Source organism: Neltuma alba, unplaced genomic scaffold (assembly GCF_004799145.2).
Source record: "Neltuma alba isolate B1F8T4 unplaced genomic scaffold, ASM479914v2 tig00000799_pilon, whole genome shotgun sequence".
Lineage (NCBI taxonomy): Eukaryota > Viridiplantae > Streptophyta > Magnoliopsida > Fabales > Fabaceae > Neltuma > Neltuma alba.
This window is the reverse complement of record NW_021632197.1, coordinates 206,471-224,943: the sequence shown is the minus strand read 5'-3', so window position 1 is coordinate 224,943 and position 18,473 is coordinate 206,471. Positions and strand designations below refer to the sequence as shown.

The window sequence follows — 18,473 nt, the reverse complement described above, 5'->3', positions numbered from 1 at the left end:
CAAGTCTTAACATATAGGGTGCGCAAAACATGCCCTGAAATTGTACAATTATATTATGCATTGTCAAAAATGTTGACGCTTTCGCTTGCGTTAATTAGATGCTTGCAGTTATCTAATGGATATAACCTTCATGGTTTAACCATTTGGTAAGATCTTAAATTTTGATGGTAATTCAATCATGCCCATACAAGACTTCGTTTTTATAATTCGTAGTTAGTTCTTATCTACCCAAGTCAAAACTATAATTGATATGTCAACTTCAAGTCCTAGTTTTTGACCTCGAGTTCATCAATTCGGGTTTATGCCAACTTCTTATGTACTTTCAATTTGAGTTAGTTCACCTTGGTTGGTTCTCATAAATGTTTTAATTTTAAGTCAATCCAAGGCTAACTCAACTTACAAAGCTTACTTTATAATTATTTTTTCCAAGTAACTCGAGTCAAGTATTCTCTCTTAATCTTAAGTTAGCTTGTCATTTAGATTATTTATTATTCTCTTACTCTTATTTATAAGGCACTTTTAACATATTTTATAGAGAATAAGAAAAATATCAAACTGCATTAATTTTGCTTTAAAATATAACTACTTTTTAATTTTACCCCTATTTAAAACTTTAAAAATAAAAATATTCTAAATATTCTAAATACTACTCTATTTCCAAGAGTCAGATCTCATGTGCATGGAAAGAAGTAATGACATGGGAACAAAGGAGTAGAAGAGGTGAATAGAGAGAGAGAAGATGTGTACTGGAGGAGACGAGAATAACGGCAGAGGAAGAAGAAAAAATTGAAAGGAGAATTACAATGAGCTCTCAAAGAAGAAAAATAACTACAAAACAATTTTTAAAAGTTATTATTTTTTATATAGAAACTTGTCATTACAGGTTGCTTAGGTTATTATTGAGGTTTTTTAATAATTATTTTTTTTTCTTAAGACCTTATTGTAATTCTCCTAAAATTGAAGGATATTTAGCATTGGAGAGGAGTGAAGAAAATACATGACTTTAAAGGAATAAGTCCCAATAACTTAATAAGCGTAATTTTATATATCGACATGAAAAATAGATCAAATGCCTTATACTAGGATTAAATAGAACAAGAGGAGTATATCTTAAGGTTAACCTAAGATCGAATCCTGTTAAGCTTCTCTTTTACAAATTAATCTCTTTGAACTCCATTAGCTTAATTGAAAGTTATCCTCAATCTCACCTAACCTGATTATTATTAATGATCCGTGCCTGATCTTCCATATCTTTATATCATTCTTACTTGAAATTCCTACCCATACTTACTCGGTTATATCATTTGGATATATCAAATCACGGAGTTTCATTGTTTATCCAACCTGAATTGGGCCGCAATCCACTCGAGTAAGAGATTGCTTTGCGTCAGAGCAATGCTTCAAGACATTTATCCAATCTTAACCGAAGTTGTTGAAAATTTTCCTTAAGTGTGTCTAAACTGAGATAATGTATTATGAATTACTTAACGATTATAGCTCTAGAGACTAATGACCCCATGAGGTTACTTTATTGTCAGGCTCATTTAATGCTCGCAACATTCAACTACCTTGGCTCTACTAAAGGACGTAATCTCCATCGAGAAGTTCATTGTCTTTAACACCTACTTACCAACCTTCATCTTGAGTGAGAAACAGATTGTTACCTTACAGATCGTAAGAGTAGTTTTCAAGTACTTGGATCAAACTTGAGAGAGTTGTAAAGATTCTCAAGTACCTATACGAAATTTGAAGGGGTAGTGGTTCTCAAATACCCTAGCAAATTTGAAGGAGTTAAAACAGTTCTCAAGTACCTGTGTTAAACTTGAGGGAATCAATATATTTGAAAATCTCTAGGAATTACCAAGGATTTGATGTAGGTTATTATGGATTGGGTACCAAGATAACTTGTGTGCTTTTCCTTCTCAACTCTCTTCCCTAACTTGAGTTAGCTCATTGATATACTCTAACTCTGTCTCTATAACGTATACATAATTTTTACTTTCATCCGATTCATCCCACATTGACCCTGGCCGGAAGTATCTACGAAGGAGTACCCAATACTTGAAAGTATTTTTTTGACTCTTATATACCCTGTAAGTTTTATTTTGTAGCATTCTGTCTTGAGCTATTACTTGTCATTAAGTTTGATTGTTAAAGACGCTGGTCAAACCATATAATTTCAGGGTCAAACCTAACGGCGAATAACGACTAGGATATTTTTGCTACGAAAATAAATTTTTAGAGTATAGCCAGAAAAAAAACTTTCAAATACTGGGTGCTCCTTTGTGAATGCTTTCAGGGTTTTTTCGATTATATAGTAAAGCTTGAAATTTGGTAATGCAGACATTTTGTCAAGCAATGCCTGAGCTATGAAACCTATACACACAGATGGCTGTATTTAATTGGTTCATCGACAAGATCAGTGCCTTAAGAGTTGAACCGGACGTTAGACTCGAGATAAGAGGATCACCTGGTTCAACCAATTAGATCATCAGCTGAACCGTTGCTACTTGCCACAACAATTAAATTAAAAATAATATTATAAACATATATAATAATATATGGGTAAGAAATATATCCCTAGTGTAGAAAAAACACCACAATATGTCAATATATCTGCATAATATTGAGTAATAATTAATATTTTGAAATTTTAGATAAACAAAAGAATAAAAGTAAATACATAAGGGATTGATTTTAAATATATAACAGCTAACATAAATTGTTGTTTAGTATTTTATTAACAAATTAACATTAACAAATATTTACAAAACATATAACATTTGTTCCTTATGATACTACCTCTAGTCTTTAATATAAAAATTAGATAACTGATTTGAGGATATTAAAAAAATTAGTTAAGTAGGTTAATTGTAACACGTGTATGTCGACTTTTTTAAACTATCATCTTTAATCATGCTCATTGGAACTACCTCTTGGTGGGAATCTCTTACAATTAACAGGGACATCTTAGAGAAAAATTATAATTTTGAAAGACAAAGTACATGGAGGTATTATACCTAGGACAAATTAATCGCTTACTAGCTTTTATATGAATGACCGAAAGTAGTATCAATTAATATTTGCATGAACATTAATCGGAATATTCATCATTTGATTTTTCAGTGCTTCCCTTTTGAAGACAAGATTTTTTATTTTCTCTAAATATGTTTAGGCAAGATAAATGATGAAAAACTTAAATATATATTGAAGTCACTTTTTAGGCAAGATAAGTGTTCAAATTATTTTTAGATAATAATTATGTTTAAGAAGGCTCAAAAGTAAATGGGAGGTGTCTCTCACATTACTTTTGATTTTAGGAGTTTTAAGTATTTTATTAAAATAAAAAAGAAATATTTATAACAAAATTTAAATAAAAGGGAGGTAGGTGTATTTTACTCTTTTCTAACTTGATTTACCCATCGTATCTTGTTATTCCAAAGCTTGACCAATGGATGATATGCAAAGCCAATGTACTCTTTTTTTTTTTTTTTTAACTTTTAATTCATATCTGCCTTGCTTTCAAAGTCATCCGCCTTTATAGAAGCAAACCCTTCGAATCCAAAATTGTTACCTTTGAAAATATCATGTAGAAAATTAGCTTCTCATTCCCAAAATTTTGAACATTGCATGCTCTTAAAAGCCAATCTTGGCTCTTCAGCTGTCACAAATGCACACAAATGTCATTATATTTAAAATATATTTTAAAACTTCTTTTCACATCTTCGATTCGCATCCACTATATATAGAATACTCTTCCACCCCAGTTATGTGTGCTTTGTGAATATCAATACATATAATTAAAGCAAATTAAAGATCATCAATGGCTGGCTTAAGTGAGAAGGAAGAGGCTTTGGTCAAAATCTCATGGGAGGATTTGACCAAAAGTTTTCCCGAATATAGTTTTTACTTTTTCACCCAGTAATAATTCTTTGCTACCATTTACTACTCCTTTTAATTATATCTGTCCAACTCTAATTTGTTTTAACTCTCGGTCTCTACATATGTTATTTTTTATCATTTGTTTTTGGTTTTGTTTGATATATATAATACAGTTTAGTGCAAACAGCACCTGCAGTGAAAGACTTGTTCCCTTTCTTGAAAGGTGCAAGTGAAGTTCCCAAAAATAATCCTCAGCTAGAAGCCCAAGCCTTGAAGGTTTTTAAGTTGGTAAGTTCATAAAAATGCTAAAACATTCGACTGATTCAGAGTTATTCTTATCAACTTATTATACATATATAGCAAGATCTTTACATATCTTTTGGTTGCTTATATACTTCGTCAATAAGAAAATTCTTATATAAAGCTAGGGGAAAAAATTATACCATTATTTCTTTTCACAAAAAGAATTTGCTGCATAACGTCCTCAATCTCCGTTAACACAGTACTTGTGATTTGGAAATTATAGACTTTTGACTCAGCAATTCAACTGAAAGAGAAAGGAGGGGTTGCCATAACAGATCCAGCATTAAAGCAGTTGAGTTCTGTACATGTCCAGAAAGGAGTCACTGAGCCCCATTTTGAGGTAACATAAACCAATTAGAAATGTTACTGTTTGATACAAAATAAGTTGAAATCTTCCTCGTTTTCTTTTGTAAGTTCAATTAATGAAATTTGAATATCATTAGGTGGTGAAAGAGGCACTGTTAAAAACAGTGAAGGAAGCAGCAGGGGCCAAATGGAGCGACGATTTGAACAATGCATGGGCTAAAGCATATGATGGGGTGGCAGCTTTAATTAAGAAGGGAATGAAATAAATATATCGTTTGGCACAATATTCAAATAAGCTTTTATTATATCATATATGAGTATGCCGAAAAAAAAAAGTTATTATCTCTATTATATAGTATGTATGAACTCTTATAAGAGCCATGTGTGAGAAGAAAATATGTGAGAAAGAAATATATGTAATCTTTATTTATGTGTAATACTATGCAAAAGGAATAAATATTGGCGTTTGAGTTTTATGTCTACATTACTATTGGTGTGTAAAAGTTAGGGCCTTTTTATTTGGGATGGAGCTATACATAGTTGACATAAATCAAGTTTGAATTTTAATTCTTTCACTTATGAATTTCAAAAAGGTGGCTGTAAATGAGATATGACACAACTGTGAATTTGTTGTAGTAGTAACTTCTAATAATTGAAAAGTATGAAAGTCACTTACATTCACACCTATATATGTTCATAGGCATGTACGTATGTTCTCACAATTTTTCCTATATATGACTTTAGCCTAATGGGCAAATCTCAGGTTGAGGGTTCAAATCACTAGTTTCTTATAAATGACATGTTGGTATGATTTACTACTCTGTTAACATGGTCGATTCAAACCTAGTTTGGGTGCTCACTAAGAATGATGAATATCTAAACTCATTAGATTTGGACTATTCAGATCTAATTTGAAAGATTTAGATTTAAGATTTTCAACTAATTAATTTTAAATAAAATTTATTTTTTGAAATTATTTTAAATTCTATACTTATCAAAATAATTATTTTAAAAATAAAAATAAACTAGAAAGTAAATTTAGATCATCTGATTTGAACAATCTAAATCTGATGAGTTCGAATGCTCATCACTCTTGATGAGTAGCCAAACCCATTCGTGTTGATCCAATGCTAATGGCTTAGGTAGAGAAGTCAAAACGGGCCAAGCCCATCGGGTTGGCCCATTTAAACCATTTAAAGTGAAAGATTGAGCTTGAATTTTAGAAGGTTCAAAAAGAAATTTGGCTTAACAGGGTTAGCTTTTTAGGGCTTAGAAATAAAAGAGCCAGCCTATTATGGTTGAGGGCTATCCTTTTTAAGCCCACTTATTTTCTTTATTATTATTATCAAAATGTTTATATGATCATGGATTAGTATTTTATGGACAAGTTTGAAATAGAAAATTATTTAGAAGAATCAAAACTTAAGTTAGATAATTGAAAAGAATTATGTTTCTTGAACTGATGAAGAACAATTAAAATCAATTTCCAATTCTTTCCAGGATGGCATTTGATATTGTTAGCATTACAATTACAATCATTATAGTAGCTAGAGAATATTCCTTTGCCATTGATTGACATGTTTTAACAAAGTATATAAATTCTCTTATTCTAACAAATGTTTGTCTCTTATTTGTACTCATAATTGTTACATAGTTTTATATTAGATAAGGGTGATGAAACCAAAAACCTTGATATTTAATTTTTATTATTGAAGAAGAGTATGCTTGTGGTGAAGAATAATCAAATATTATTGATTTTGACGACAATGATGAAGATGACGATAATAATAATGTGAATTTTGTTAATCTTTGGCTACTTGGTTTTTATTTTTCTGCTTCCCTATTTTATTTGGTTTTGATTGATTTTGAGTATTTGATGTCTTTTTCCATACATTATTGTTTTTGATTGTTTATTTTTATTTCAAGATATTTGAAAAGAATTTAAATTTTAAAAAATAACACAACAGGGCCAACCCTTTAGACCCTAGCTCTTTAGGGCCAGCCTGGCCCTTATTGATAGTTCTAGGCTTGGGGAAATATATTTTCTTAAATTAAAAAAAATGAAAACACACTTTAATTTTTAATTTGTGTCCAAAAAATATTTTTATCCTTCAACTATTTTCGCAAAAGGACTGGGTATTGTAAACTATATCTATTGTCACTACTTGATAGTTTGTGATACCTAATGTTCCTGTAAGAATAATTTAAAAAGCACAAATGTAACCATATTAATTTTGTTAAGGTCCATTATGACATAGATAAAATTTTCCTAATTCAATGGATCAAACTAAAATTATTCTTTACAAGATATTTAGGTGAAATTCTCCCTATTACTTATTAGTATGAGTTTGAGATTCTTAATCTCATAAAGCTTATACTTTGGCCATTATCTTTCCGTTATATATTTCTTTCAATACAGTTACAACAATGGCTTTTTCTCAATCGAAAATCTATTAACTTCGTACATTGATATTGTTATGTGATATTTTATGTTAGTCATTTTTTAACTTGTATTAATTTAATTTATATTGTAATTGATTGGATTTGATTCAAGATTTTTGATTGAGTCAAAATATCATAATCTTGTTAGGATATTTGATTAGAATATTCTCTTAAGATCCAATTAAATAATCTAGCCTACTAAGGCTGGATCCAAGCCCAAAAATCGAACATCTCTCACTTGCACTTGATGGGCTAGCCATTGTGTGATTATCACATCTCTCTTGCTTCATACTTGGTATTTGCTGTGACTGTGTTGGCACGACATCTTCAATTTTGGATGCTTGTGTACTAAAAAATCCTTTATATAGGATTAGCACACAAGGACATCTTGGATGTACCTATAAGTTTACATATTGCCTCAAATGCCTTATATTCAGCCATACCCATTTCTACTAGCATATTTAATCTCTTGAGTTAATTATTGATTAACTCAAATTGCCTCTTCATGTGCTTAGTATTCACACTTATAAGTCACCCAGACAACTTGTAAGGCATAGGTTACAGACACTTGTGTCACACCTTACTTATATAATATCTTAGAGTCCATTCATAATCATTCGAATCACTTTAGATGGCCTTAATCTCATAAAAACACAATTTGCACGTTACTTTATGAAATTACTGCTCATTGTACATTTTCCAGAATTACAGGTTCCAACTTTAAAAATCATAACTAATTTTAGAAAAATCGTATGGAGGTGCTCCAAAATTCTACAGAAAATATATTTCAATGATCTTTAAGGAAAAATATCTAATTGGGCTTATCTTTGGCCAATTCTTACAGTTTAATCAATAAAGATTACTGTTCCTTTGGTGCAATCTGGAACTTCCATATTCTGTACCTCAACTTTGGAAATTCGTATCTCCTGGTATACATATCTAATTGAGGTGATCTACTACTCATTTTAAAGTTTGAGATGTGTACTGTAAGCCTGCCAAATATCATGACTTAAATTGTTCTTTTGATAGGTCAAACTAGAGCTCGAAACTAACTACTCCAGAACCTATGTTTTATCCCTTAACTACACTTTACTTTAATTGTTTTTATTTCTTTAACATACATAACTTGGGTTTACTCTTTCCCAATCATTCTCATACATTGCCATTCATGCCATAAGATTCTATGCACATAAATTGCATCAAGACATTTATAAACATAATTTACAACATAGGAGAATTATATATTGAACATTAACCTCATTCATTAACAAAAATAATTCTCCACTTTCTTCTCCTTGCCTCTTATGCCATTATTGCCCATCGTTGATTGACCTGAATAGTTGGTTAGGGAGGAGTGAGATTCAGGAGAATCTCAGTAGCAAACATTACCACATACATGCACAAGAGAGATGCTAATGTATCGTATGTAGTTTTTCATAAGTGAACTAGTGATATGCCATCATGCTTTATGCTTGGTATAAAAATGCATGACCATGGAAACATATTAAAACAGAACTTTCAACAACAATCATCATGTCATGAAATCATTCAAGCATCAACAAATACAAACCAACACATAAGCATACCACATTAAGCACATAAGGGGTAAGTTTACTACCTTTTACTTCAAACTTTCCTCTTGCCTTTCCTTTGATTCCTTTGACTTCCCAACCATAATAGCTTTTGGTCAACATCAATAAACATCCTCTTGGATGTTCCAAAGTCCTAAATGTCACATCCCGAATTTTGAGGCTAAAAGTACTAGAATTAGCCTGAAACGGGCAGGCTACCAAACTTTTTTTGGCAGAGGTCCTTGATATTTCCTGGAGGGAGAGAGGGATTCCCAGGGACTAAATCACAAAGTAAAAGTTTTCTGGGACTGAGGGAAGAGAAAATTAGAGACTCAGATGAAGTCTTAAGGCCCAAGAATAAGAAATGGAAATGAGTGTAGGCTAAATGTTTTGTTGGAGGCTCAATGAGGTGAATTTTGAGGTTAAGCCAAACTAGGGATAAAATTATAATTTTGCAAAGTTTCGAGTTGATAAGGGTAAAAATAGAAATTATGCCCGAAAATCCCAGAAAATGGGAAATTGTAGGTTAAAGCCTGAACACTTCAGAAAAATTCCAGAAAAATAGAAATAAGATTCAAAGGCTTGTATGAGGCTAAAAATGATGAAAATGCCCTTGGAAGGAATTTGTGCAATTCCCAGGGTTTTGACTGCTTTTGAATATTATTGAAAATGAATTATTTAAAGTATAGGTAGGCCTCAGATAACTGAAAGAAAATGGGAGAATATACTTGAGGAATTATCATAGGTTTTAAAAATAATTCCGTCCCCAGAAAGCAAAGATGTTGGCTTTAATGGAATTTAAAGCCTATTTACACACTATCCGGGAAAAGTCACAGTCAAATATCTAGAGGTTGGCTTTTGACTTAAGAAAAATCATAGGAATTCCCTGTGATGAATAAATAGTATTGGTATCTAGAGATAGATTCTCGGAGTCATAGATCGGTAGAAAGAATTTGGTCAAGTTCACTCCGAAATAAATACGATTAATTATTTTAATTATTTTAATGGAAGAATAAGGGAAGAGCATCACTCCATCTTTGGGCATATTATATAATGCTGTGTGAATTTATTTGAGGTGAGAAAATAATGTCATAACATGTCTCAGTGGTCGTGGGAAAGTCAGGACTCGAAAAAGTACCAAATACAGTACAGAATGGCAAGATAAGTGGAAGAATACCTAAGGGTTGTATTTTACATGAATTTTGTATTAATTTTCTCCCTATTTCAATGCCAAAATGATGAAAGAATACAGAGGAGACAAGTGTATGGTTAAATGGGAAAAGAAGGTATTACATGTACGGCTGGATGCAAGACACGTGTACGGTCGGATGTAAGACATGTGTACGGTTGGATTAAAGCATGTGGATTGATGATGTAAGTATGATGTCATCAAGATGATGCAATCATGATGTCATGGGAAACTTGTCACCATAAGATTAAAAGAAAAAATAGATGGTTTAGATCAAGCCACACATTTTTAAGATCAACAGTTCAGATTTAGTCTCATTTTCTATAAGTACCCCGTCCCCTCCCTCATTTTTGTCCAACCTAGAGGAAACCTAGGGGAAACTCTGGAAAAATGGTTTCTAGAGAGAGAAAGAATAGGAAGGAAGAAAGGCCAAGTGGTGCCATACAAGATCAAGCTCTAAAACAAGGTATGTTGATGGTTTTGATACAAGATCAAGCTCTAAAACAAGGTATGTTGATGGTTTTGATATAGTTTTCACTACCCTTATTGTTGTTGAGCTTGGTTATAGATTTTAATGATTTTTGGGAGCTTGAAATTCGAGGGGGTTATGATGCACAAAATTCTTAAGAGTAGAGGAAGATGAAATTGATGTTAGAATAATATTCAAAGGCTTAAAAGGAACACGAATCAAGTGGTTTTATGATGAAATTGGTTAAATTTCATGCTTGTGTAACTTGAGAAAATATTTCAGACAGACTTGGTTCTTGTTCCTAGGATGTGATTTTGATTATTTTGATGCTTCCAATGTGTTTAAAATGAAAAATTGTGTAGGGATAAGATGAAAGAATGAAGTTGGAAGCATTGGAATCAAAACTGGAAATTAAGTGGTAGATTTCAGTTTGGGCCCAGAACCAGTGGAAGGAGCTGGATTTTGATGAATCTAAGCTCATATTTGGATTCCTTGGGTAAAATTGTGTAGGATTGGCCTAAGGGAATAATTTTTACAAAGCTAGAACACTACATTATAAATTAAGGAAAATGAGATTAAGTTTAAGGACATAAGTCTTCCTCATTGTATAATTCTTGGTCCTAATGAGTAATGTGACCCTTGTGGTTGTGATTAGGACCATAATGCATACAAAAGAAGGTTTGGATGTGGTTGAGAAAGCAACCTTAATGGTTGGAAGCAAAAGTGAGTAAGAAGAAAGCTTAAGGATACAAGGTAGCAAACTAAACCTTACTCTTATGTGCTTGGTATTTGCTTACATGTATGACATGTTTCTATGATATATGATTTTATGAACTCATGTTGTGATTGTGAATGTATTTGAAATATGCTATAGGCCTATGTGTTCTATGATAAATGCATGATGATTTCCAAACATGTCATTATATTAAAAATGTGTTAAATTGCAAGCATGTTATAAATGCCAAGCTTGCTATGTATGTTTAGGTGGTAATTATTTGCTACTAAGATTCTCTCGAATCTCACCCCTCCCTAACCAATCATTTATGTCAAGTATGATGGACAATGATTGCATGAATGAGAGCATGAAAAGGAAGGAGAAGAAAGCAGAGAATTATTGATGTTAATGATTGGTCAAGGATTAATGTGTAGTTCTCCTATTATGCAAATTATGTATATGATTATATAAATGCAAATGATGCCATATATTTGTTTAGAATGTTTATGAAATAAATGGAAATGTGCAAGAATGAATAGGAAAGGATAAGGCCAAGTTATATGAAACATCCTTCCTTTAACCTCTCAGAGTATGCGTTTGGAAGCATTATGGTGCAAGCGATTCACAAAACAAGCTCGTAGATTGAACTTTGTGATTGGTTCTCGGGTTACTGTTCACTGAGTATTTTCTAGAATATAGGTCCAACTTTGGGAGGACATAAATCTTAGCACACACATCCATTTTAAGTGATCCATCACTTGTTTTAAAGCTTCAGATGTGTACTTTAATCATGTCAAATTTCATGCTTTAACTCATTCATTTGATAGGTCAAACTGAAGCTAGAAAATGACTACTCTAAGACCTACGTATTATCTATCAAACAATTCTTACTCTAATTCTCCCTTCATTCGAACATGCAACAACTAGTCTTATAGATTCCCATTCATTCATATACTTTGAGTTGCATGCTATTACATTATATATCAAACATTACATCACATTTCATGCTTGACATATCCACAATTAATTATATAATTAGCGATGTCAATCATTACATTGAAACGCATGTAAACTCTCCACTTTCTTTGCTTCCATCTTCTTACCCATCTTCATGCATGCCTTCTCTTTATCATTTGACCTACTGTAGTTGGTTAAGGGAGGGTGAGATTTGGGAGAATCTCAGTAGCAAACAATAACCACCCAAATATACATGGCAAGCTTGACATTCATAACATGCTTGCAACTTAACATTTCTATAACATACTGACATGTTTGGAAATCATCATGTATTAACCATGAAACACATAGGCCTATAGAATATTTCAAACACATTCACAATCACAACACCATGAGTTCATAAAATCATATAACACAGAAACATGTCATGCATGCAAGCAGATACCAAGCATATAAGAGTAAGGTCAAGTTTGCTACCTTGTGTCTTTAAACTTTCTCTTGTTCTTCAACTTGCTCCTTAAGCTTCCCAACCATCTAGCTTTCGATCAACCACATCCAAACCTTCTCTTGGATGTCTCAAAGTCCTAATCACAGCCACAAGGGTCACATTACTTATTAGGACCAAGAATTACACAATATGGAAGACTTATGTCTTTAAACTTAATCCTTTTTTTCTTAATTTATAATGGAGTTTTCTAGCTTTGTAAAAATTATTCCCTTAGGCCAATCCTATACAATTTTACCCAAGGAATCCATTTATGAGTTTAGATTCATTAAAATCTAGCTCCTTCCCCTAGTCCTAGGCCAAAACCGAAATCTGCCACTTAATTTTCAGTTTTGATTCCAATACTTCCAACTTCATTCTTTCATCTTATCCCTACACAATTTTTCATTTTAAACACATTAGAAGTATCAAAATCATCAAAATCACATCCTAGGAACAAGAAACAGGTCTAGCTGAAATATTTTCTCAAGTTACACAATCATGAAATTTAACCAATTTCAGCATAAAACCACTTGATTTGTGTTCCTTTCAAGCTTTTGAATATTATTCTAACATCAATTTCATCTTCTCCTATCCTTAACAATTTCGTGCAGCATGCCCTATTAGGGTTTCAAGCTCCCAAAAATTATTAAAATCCATAGCCAAGCTTAGCAACAACAAGGGTAGTGAAAACTACATCAAAAACCATGAACATACCTTGTTTTAGAGCTTGATTTGGCATATGACCACTTGGCCTTTCTTTCTCCCTCTTCTTTCTCTCTCTAGAAACCAATTTTTCCAGAGCGTCCCCAAGGTTTCCATGAGGTTGGACAAAAATGAGGGAGGGGAGGGGGTATTTATAGAAAACAAGACTGAATTTGAGCCGTTGATCTTAAAAATGTGTGGCTTAATTTGGACCGTCCATTTTCTCTTTTAATTTGGTGGTGACAAGTGTCCCATGACATCATACTTACATCATCTTAATGAAATCATGCTTACATCATCAATCCACATGCTTTTAATCTAATCGCACATGTGTCTTGCATTTGACCATATACGTGTCTTGCATCCAGCCGTACATGTAATACCTTCTTTTCCTATCTAACTGTACACTTGTCTCCTCTATATTCCTTCACCATTAAGGCATTAATATAGGGAGAAAATTAATATAAAATTCGTGCAAAATATAACCCTTAGGTATTCCTCCACCTATCTTGCCATTCGGCACCGTATATGGTACTTTTTCGGGTCCTGACTTACCCAGGACCACTGTGACACGTTCTGGTACCATTTTCTCACCTCAAATAAATCCACACGATATTATATAATATGCCCAAAGATGTAGTGATGCTCTTCCCTTATTCTTCCATTAAAATAATTAATAATAATTAATAATATTTATTTCAAAGTGATCTTCACTGAATTCTTTCTACCGATCCACAACTCCAAGGATCTATCTCCGGGTACCAATATTATTTGTTAATCACAGGGAATTCCTCTAATTTTTCTTAAGTCCAAAGTCAATCTCTAGACCTTTGACTTTGACTTTTCTCGGATAGTATATAAATAGGCTTTAAATTCCATTAAAGCCAACCTTTTCACTTTCTGAGGACGGAATTATTTTTAAAACCTGTGATAATTCCTTAAGTATTCCCCCCCCCATTTTTTCTGATTATCTGAGGCCTCCCCATATTTTAAATAATTTATTTTTGAAAATATTCCAAATTAGTCAAAACCCTAGGAATTCCATAAATTTCTTCCATGGGCATTTTCATCATTTTTTAGCCTCACACGAGCCTCTGGACCCTACTCCTATTTTTCTAAAATTTTTCTGAAGTTTTCAGGCCTTAACCTACAACTTCCCATTTTATGGGATTTTCTAATATAATTTCTATTTTTGCCCTTACCAGCCCGAAACTTTACAAAATTACAATTTTACCCCTAGTTTGGCCTAACCTCAAAGTTCACCTCATTGAAGCCTCCAACATAACCTTTAGCCTAAATTTATCTCTATTTCTCATTTTTGGGTCCCAAGACTTCTTTTGAGTCCCTAACTTCCTCTTTTCTTAGTCCTAGAAAACTTTCTCTTTGCGATTTAATCCCTGGGAATCTTGCTATCCTTCCAGAGAATCTCTGGGACCTCTACCAAAAAAATTCTGGTAGCCTACCCATTTTAGACTAATTTCGGTACTTCTAAGCCCAAAATTTAGGATGTGACATTATGCATGCCAAAACAATAAAAAGAATTAAAGTAAGAATTGTCTAATGGATAAAACGTAGGTCGTGGAGCAGTTAAGTTCCAGATCCAGTTTGAACTACCAAATGAATGAGTTAGGTCATGAAATTTGGTATACATGTTGTATACATCCCAAGCTTTAAAATGAGAGGTAGAACACCTCAATTGAATGTGTACACAAGTAGATATAAATTTTCAAAGTTGAGGCATAGAATCTGGAAGTTCCAGAATTGACCAAATGAATAGTAACATTTAATGAATAAACTGTACAAATTAGGTAAGGATAAGTCTAGTTTCATATTTTTCTCTTGTGGAGAATTGAAATAGATTCAAGTAGAATTTTATAGCACCTCAATAAAATTTTTATAGAATTAGTTATGATTTTTGAAGTTGGACTAATAAATCTGGAATTTAACCAGTGAACAGTAACCCGAGAACCAATTGTAAATCTTCAATTTACGGGTTTGGTTCATGAAGCACTTGAACCTCAATATTTTCAAACGTGTACTCTGAGGGGTTAAAGGTAGGATATTTTACTAAACATAACCATATTGATCACACAATCTATTAGGACCGAGAGATTATATAAAATTCAAAACTAACTTTTTTGAACCCAACCCTTTTCTCTCAATTTTTAGATTAATGTTTTAGCTTTGTAAATATTATTCTCTTAGGCTAAATCTATACAATTTTTTCCAAGGAATCCAAATATCCACTTAGATTTATGAAAATCCAAATCTTTCCTTCCAATCTGCTTTGGCCGAATGGGGGGGTTGAAAACCAAAAATCTCAACTTTGATTCTAATGCTTCCAATGCTTGCTCTTTAGATTTACCCTACACCATTTTCTATTTTAAACCCATTGGAAGCCTTAGAATCATTAAAATCACATCCTAAGGTACAGATTCAGACTTGGCCGAACTGATCCTTAAGCCTCCATAACATGAAATCTTTCAACTATCAACACAAAACCACTTGAAACAATCTTGAATCAATGGGTTTTAACTAGATATAACATCAAAACTTCAATCCCCTAACCCTTTACATTTTGGCTAGCAACAAACATAAGGGAAAAACAGATTTTTCTACCAACCAAACCAAGAAAACTAAGCAAGAAATACAATAGAACAGCATATTAACATTAGATCCAAGCTTTGTTGATCAAAGGTAGGTATCTTCTTTTTGGTTAGAATTCAAGAAACAAAATGGCAAGAGTTTCCCCTAGGTTGGCTGAAACTTCATCTTGCAAGGGGGGAAGGGTTCTATTTATATCCAAAGCCTTGGCTTGAATGGACCAAAATACCCTTGGAAGTTAATGGGAAGAGTAAGGGCAAACTTGAAAGTTCAAGTGGACTTTTACATCATTATTGCATCGTCATCCTTACACCATTCTTCTAGAAGGTGCTAGGAGCCAACAATTTGGTGGAGGAGAAGGGAGATTAAATCCTAACCATTAGATCAAAACTTAATCTTTAAGTTTCCTCCTAATTTACTTGGTTCATGTTTCTTCGACTTTCTTGACGGCTTTTTGGAGCTCAAAAAATTCTTCCGTCTGCTCCTTTAATTCCTTTTAATTCTAGAGAATATCTATAAATTTTCTTAGGCCACAACACTTCCTTTAAGTCTTGCATAAAAATCATTTACTAAAATGCCTTTTTAACGGTGTAACTGACTTTATATTTTATTAGAGCCATTCCAATGGCCTTTTGATTGGGAAATAATTTATAAATTAGTACAACCTTTTATCCATTTAACCTCATTTTTGCATACATTTTTGAGGTCTCTTGCTAATCTAAATAATTGCCTCAAACAGTGTACTTTTTACTGGTCATAACTTTATAAATTCTATTTAAGCTACCTCAGGGGTATTTTCATTATTTCTCTTTACAAAAGAGTCTTAGGATAATATTTCCTATTTTTTGAGATTTTTCTAGAATTTTCTGTATACTTTCTATTTTTATCCCTAAAAGCCGTAACTTTTTAAATTTATAGTTTTGCTCCTGTTTGGACTCAACTTCATAAAACTATCTCTTTAAGGCTAACTTAACCTTTGGCCTGTATCTAACATTTTTTTTCTTTTTGGGCCCTTAAGACTCTCCTGAAACTTCTAACTTTAATTACACTTTAGCCCCTGAAAACTTTCAGTTTGCGGTTTAGTCCCTATTCTCATTCTAGCTTCCTTTCACATCTTTAAGACTGCTACTCAAAGAGCTTAGTAGCCTACCTTCTTTAGGCTACTTTATCTAAGCCTAAAATCTGGAATGTGACAACCTGCACAGTTGTGTACTTCAAGTTAAACCTTCTTTCTGACTAGTCATCAAATAGGTCTAACTTAGACGATTTCCTGGTGTTGGCCTTTTAGATATCAGTCATGAGCATAAGGTGCAAGCTAAAGTAGCTATCATCAAATCAGGTGATGCTGTCTAAGTCTTAAGGGAATTATGAAAGAATTTTTTTTCTTTTTTAGGATTCACACTATGATGGAACAGGGATCTTCCACTCACATTCCTTGTTGTAGTTCTTATAAGCACATGTAGTATGAATTGCATGCTATGATTTTTGTCTTAAATTTGCTAAGATCGCATGTCGATTTTGATTTATTGACACCGTACAGACTTAAGTTATAGGTATGTACAGTATATAAACTAGAGCTCTTCAAAAACAAATCCCATAATGTCTCATAAGGGAAGAGTTCTTTGTTTGGCTACATGTTTCATAGATTGTATTTATCCATAACTCGATCCAATCTTTGTGTGGATCCATTATTTGTTTCATTGTGGATCTCATCTCAGACTTAGCTAAGGCGGCACATGTGCTATGATTCTTCTTGACCATTGTTCTTGCAGTATGGTGATGATGTAATGTCTCATCTTCTATGTTTCTTATGAAAGTCAACCTTAACCTGTATGACATACTAGTTATTGTATACCTTGCATATGTATGTATTTGTTCACTCTCAACATACATTATGGTAATGCATTTCTTTTATTCCTCAATAAAAGAAGTTTAAGACCTTATATTCTATGCATACATAAAGTCTTTAACTGTTCACTAACAAATTCTTAACAATAGGTTGTGTAAGGGGATCTACAAACTCCTTATGGATAGTGTGGTATTGCACTGCTTTTGCCTTTCTGCAGTCCTATTTCTCATCAAGAGATAATTTATGTCTACGTATTTAGTCTTGCTTGTGTTAATGAGGATCCTTAGCACAAGCTGTGGTTGGCTATCATAACATATTGGAACATGACACTCTAATCTACCATTAATTTGTAATCACTTTAGGAATCTCTTGAGCCTTATGGCTTCTTGAGTGGTGACAAGAGAAGACAAAGATACTTGTGTCTAGTTCTTTAGCCTCATTATTTAACAAGAATACTTTTCCTAAATTAAATGTTACTTGTATAGGTCTTTAGCCTAATTAGCATTGTAAGTTATCACCTTGATGTGTAACTTATAATGAATGATTCCTCTTAGGCATCTCATATCCTTTTTACAGTTTGCCAGTAATTGCTTACTAGAATAGACTGAAGATTGACTCATAAGTCTACTTTTATCATAGTGTCATGTAAATTGAGTTACCAATTAAGCTTGAGTATGGATTCTTTCTTGTATTCTATGCCAAATTCCTTTATAGGTTAGATAACCTCACTTAAGTTATATCCTTTAACTCCAAGGACATTCATAGGTTTGCAGTATATTATGTTGAGATGCTGAAGGGCTCTACTTGTACAGGTCTTATGTGGAAAAAAAATAGTAGTCTCTTATATGATCTTTACTTATCTTTTCTCTCAAGATATTTTCTGCTCCATCCATGTTCTTTGTATCAAAGTTTAAGGATCACCTATTTTTGGTTTGTCTTAGCCACTTTTAATCTTCTTTTGGCTAGAGGCATGTTGTCATAGTAAGGGGATAACATC

At 32.7% G+C, this 18,473-nt stretch overlaps 1 protein-coding gene across 1 annotated transcript; it reads left to right on the top strand.

Annotated features, from left to right (window-relative positions):
• The first annotated feature begins 3,823 nt into the window (after window positions 1–3,823).
• Window positions 3,824–4,757, top strand: LOC114746130 (leghemoglobin-2-like). Its single transcript, XM_028934319.1, has 4 exons — window positions 3,824–3,921; window positions 4,056–4,170; window positions 4,409–4,525; window positions 4,629–4,757. Exons 1-4 carry the CDS (start codon window positions 3,824–3,826, stop codon window positions 4,755–4,757), a joined length of 459 nt encoding a protein of 152 aa, XP_028790152.1.
• The last annotated feature ends 13,716 nt before the right edge of the window (window positions 4,758–18,473 follow it).

What these genes read in the sequence shown, in the direction of transcription:
- LOC114746130 (XM_028934319.1), top strand. Translation starts at nt 3,824, where the DNA reads ATGGCTGGCTTAAGTGAGAAGGAAGAGGCTTTGGTCAAAATCTCATGG. An exon ending in CCTTGAAGGTTTTTAAGTTG is followed by an intron (nt 4,171 to 4,408) that starts GTAAGTTCATAA and finishes TGGAAATTATAG; the next exon opens with ACTTTTGACTCAGCAATTCA. An exon ending in TCACTGAGCCCCATTTTGAG is followed by an intron (nt 4,526 to 4,628) that starts GTAACATAAACC and finishes GAATATCATTAG; the next exon opens with GTGGTGAAAGAGGCACTGTT.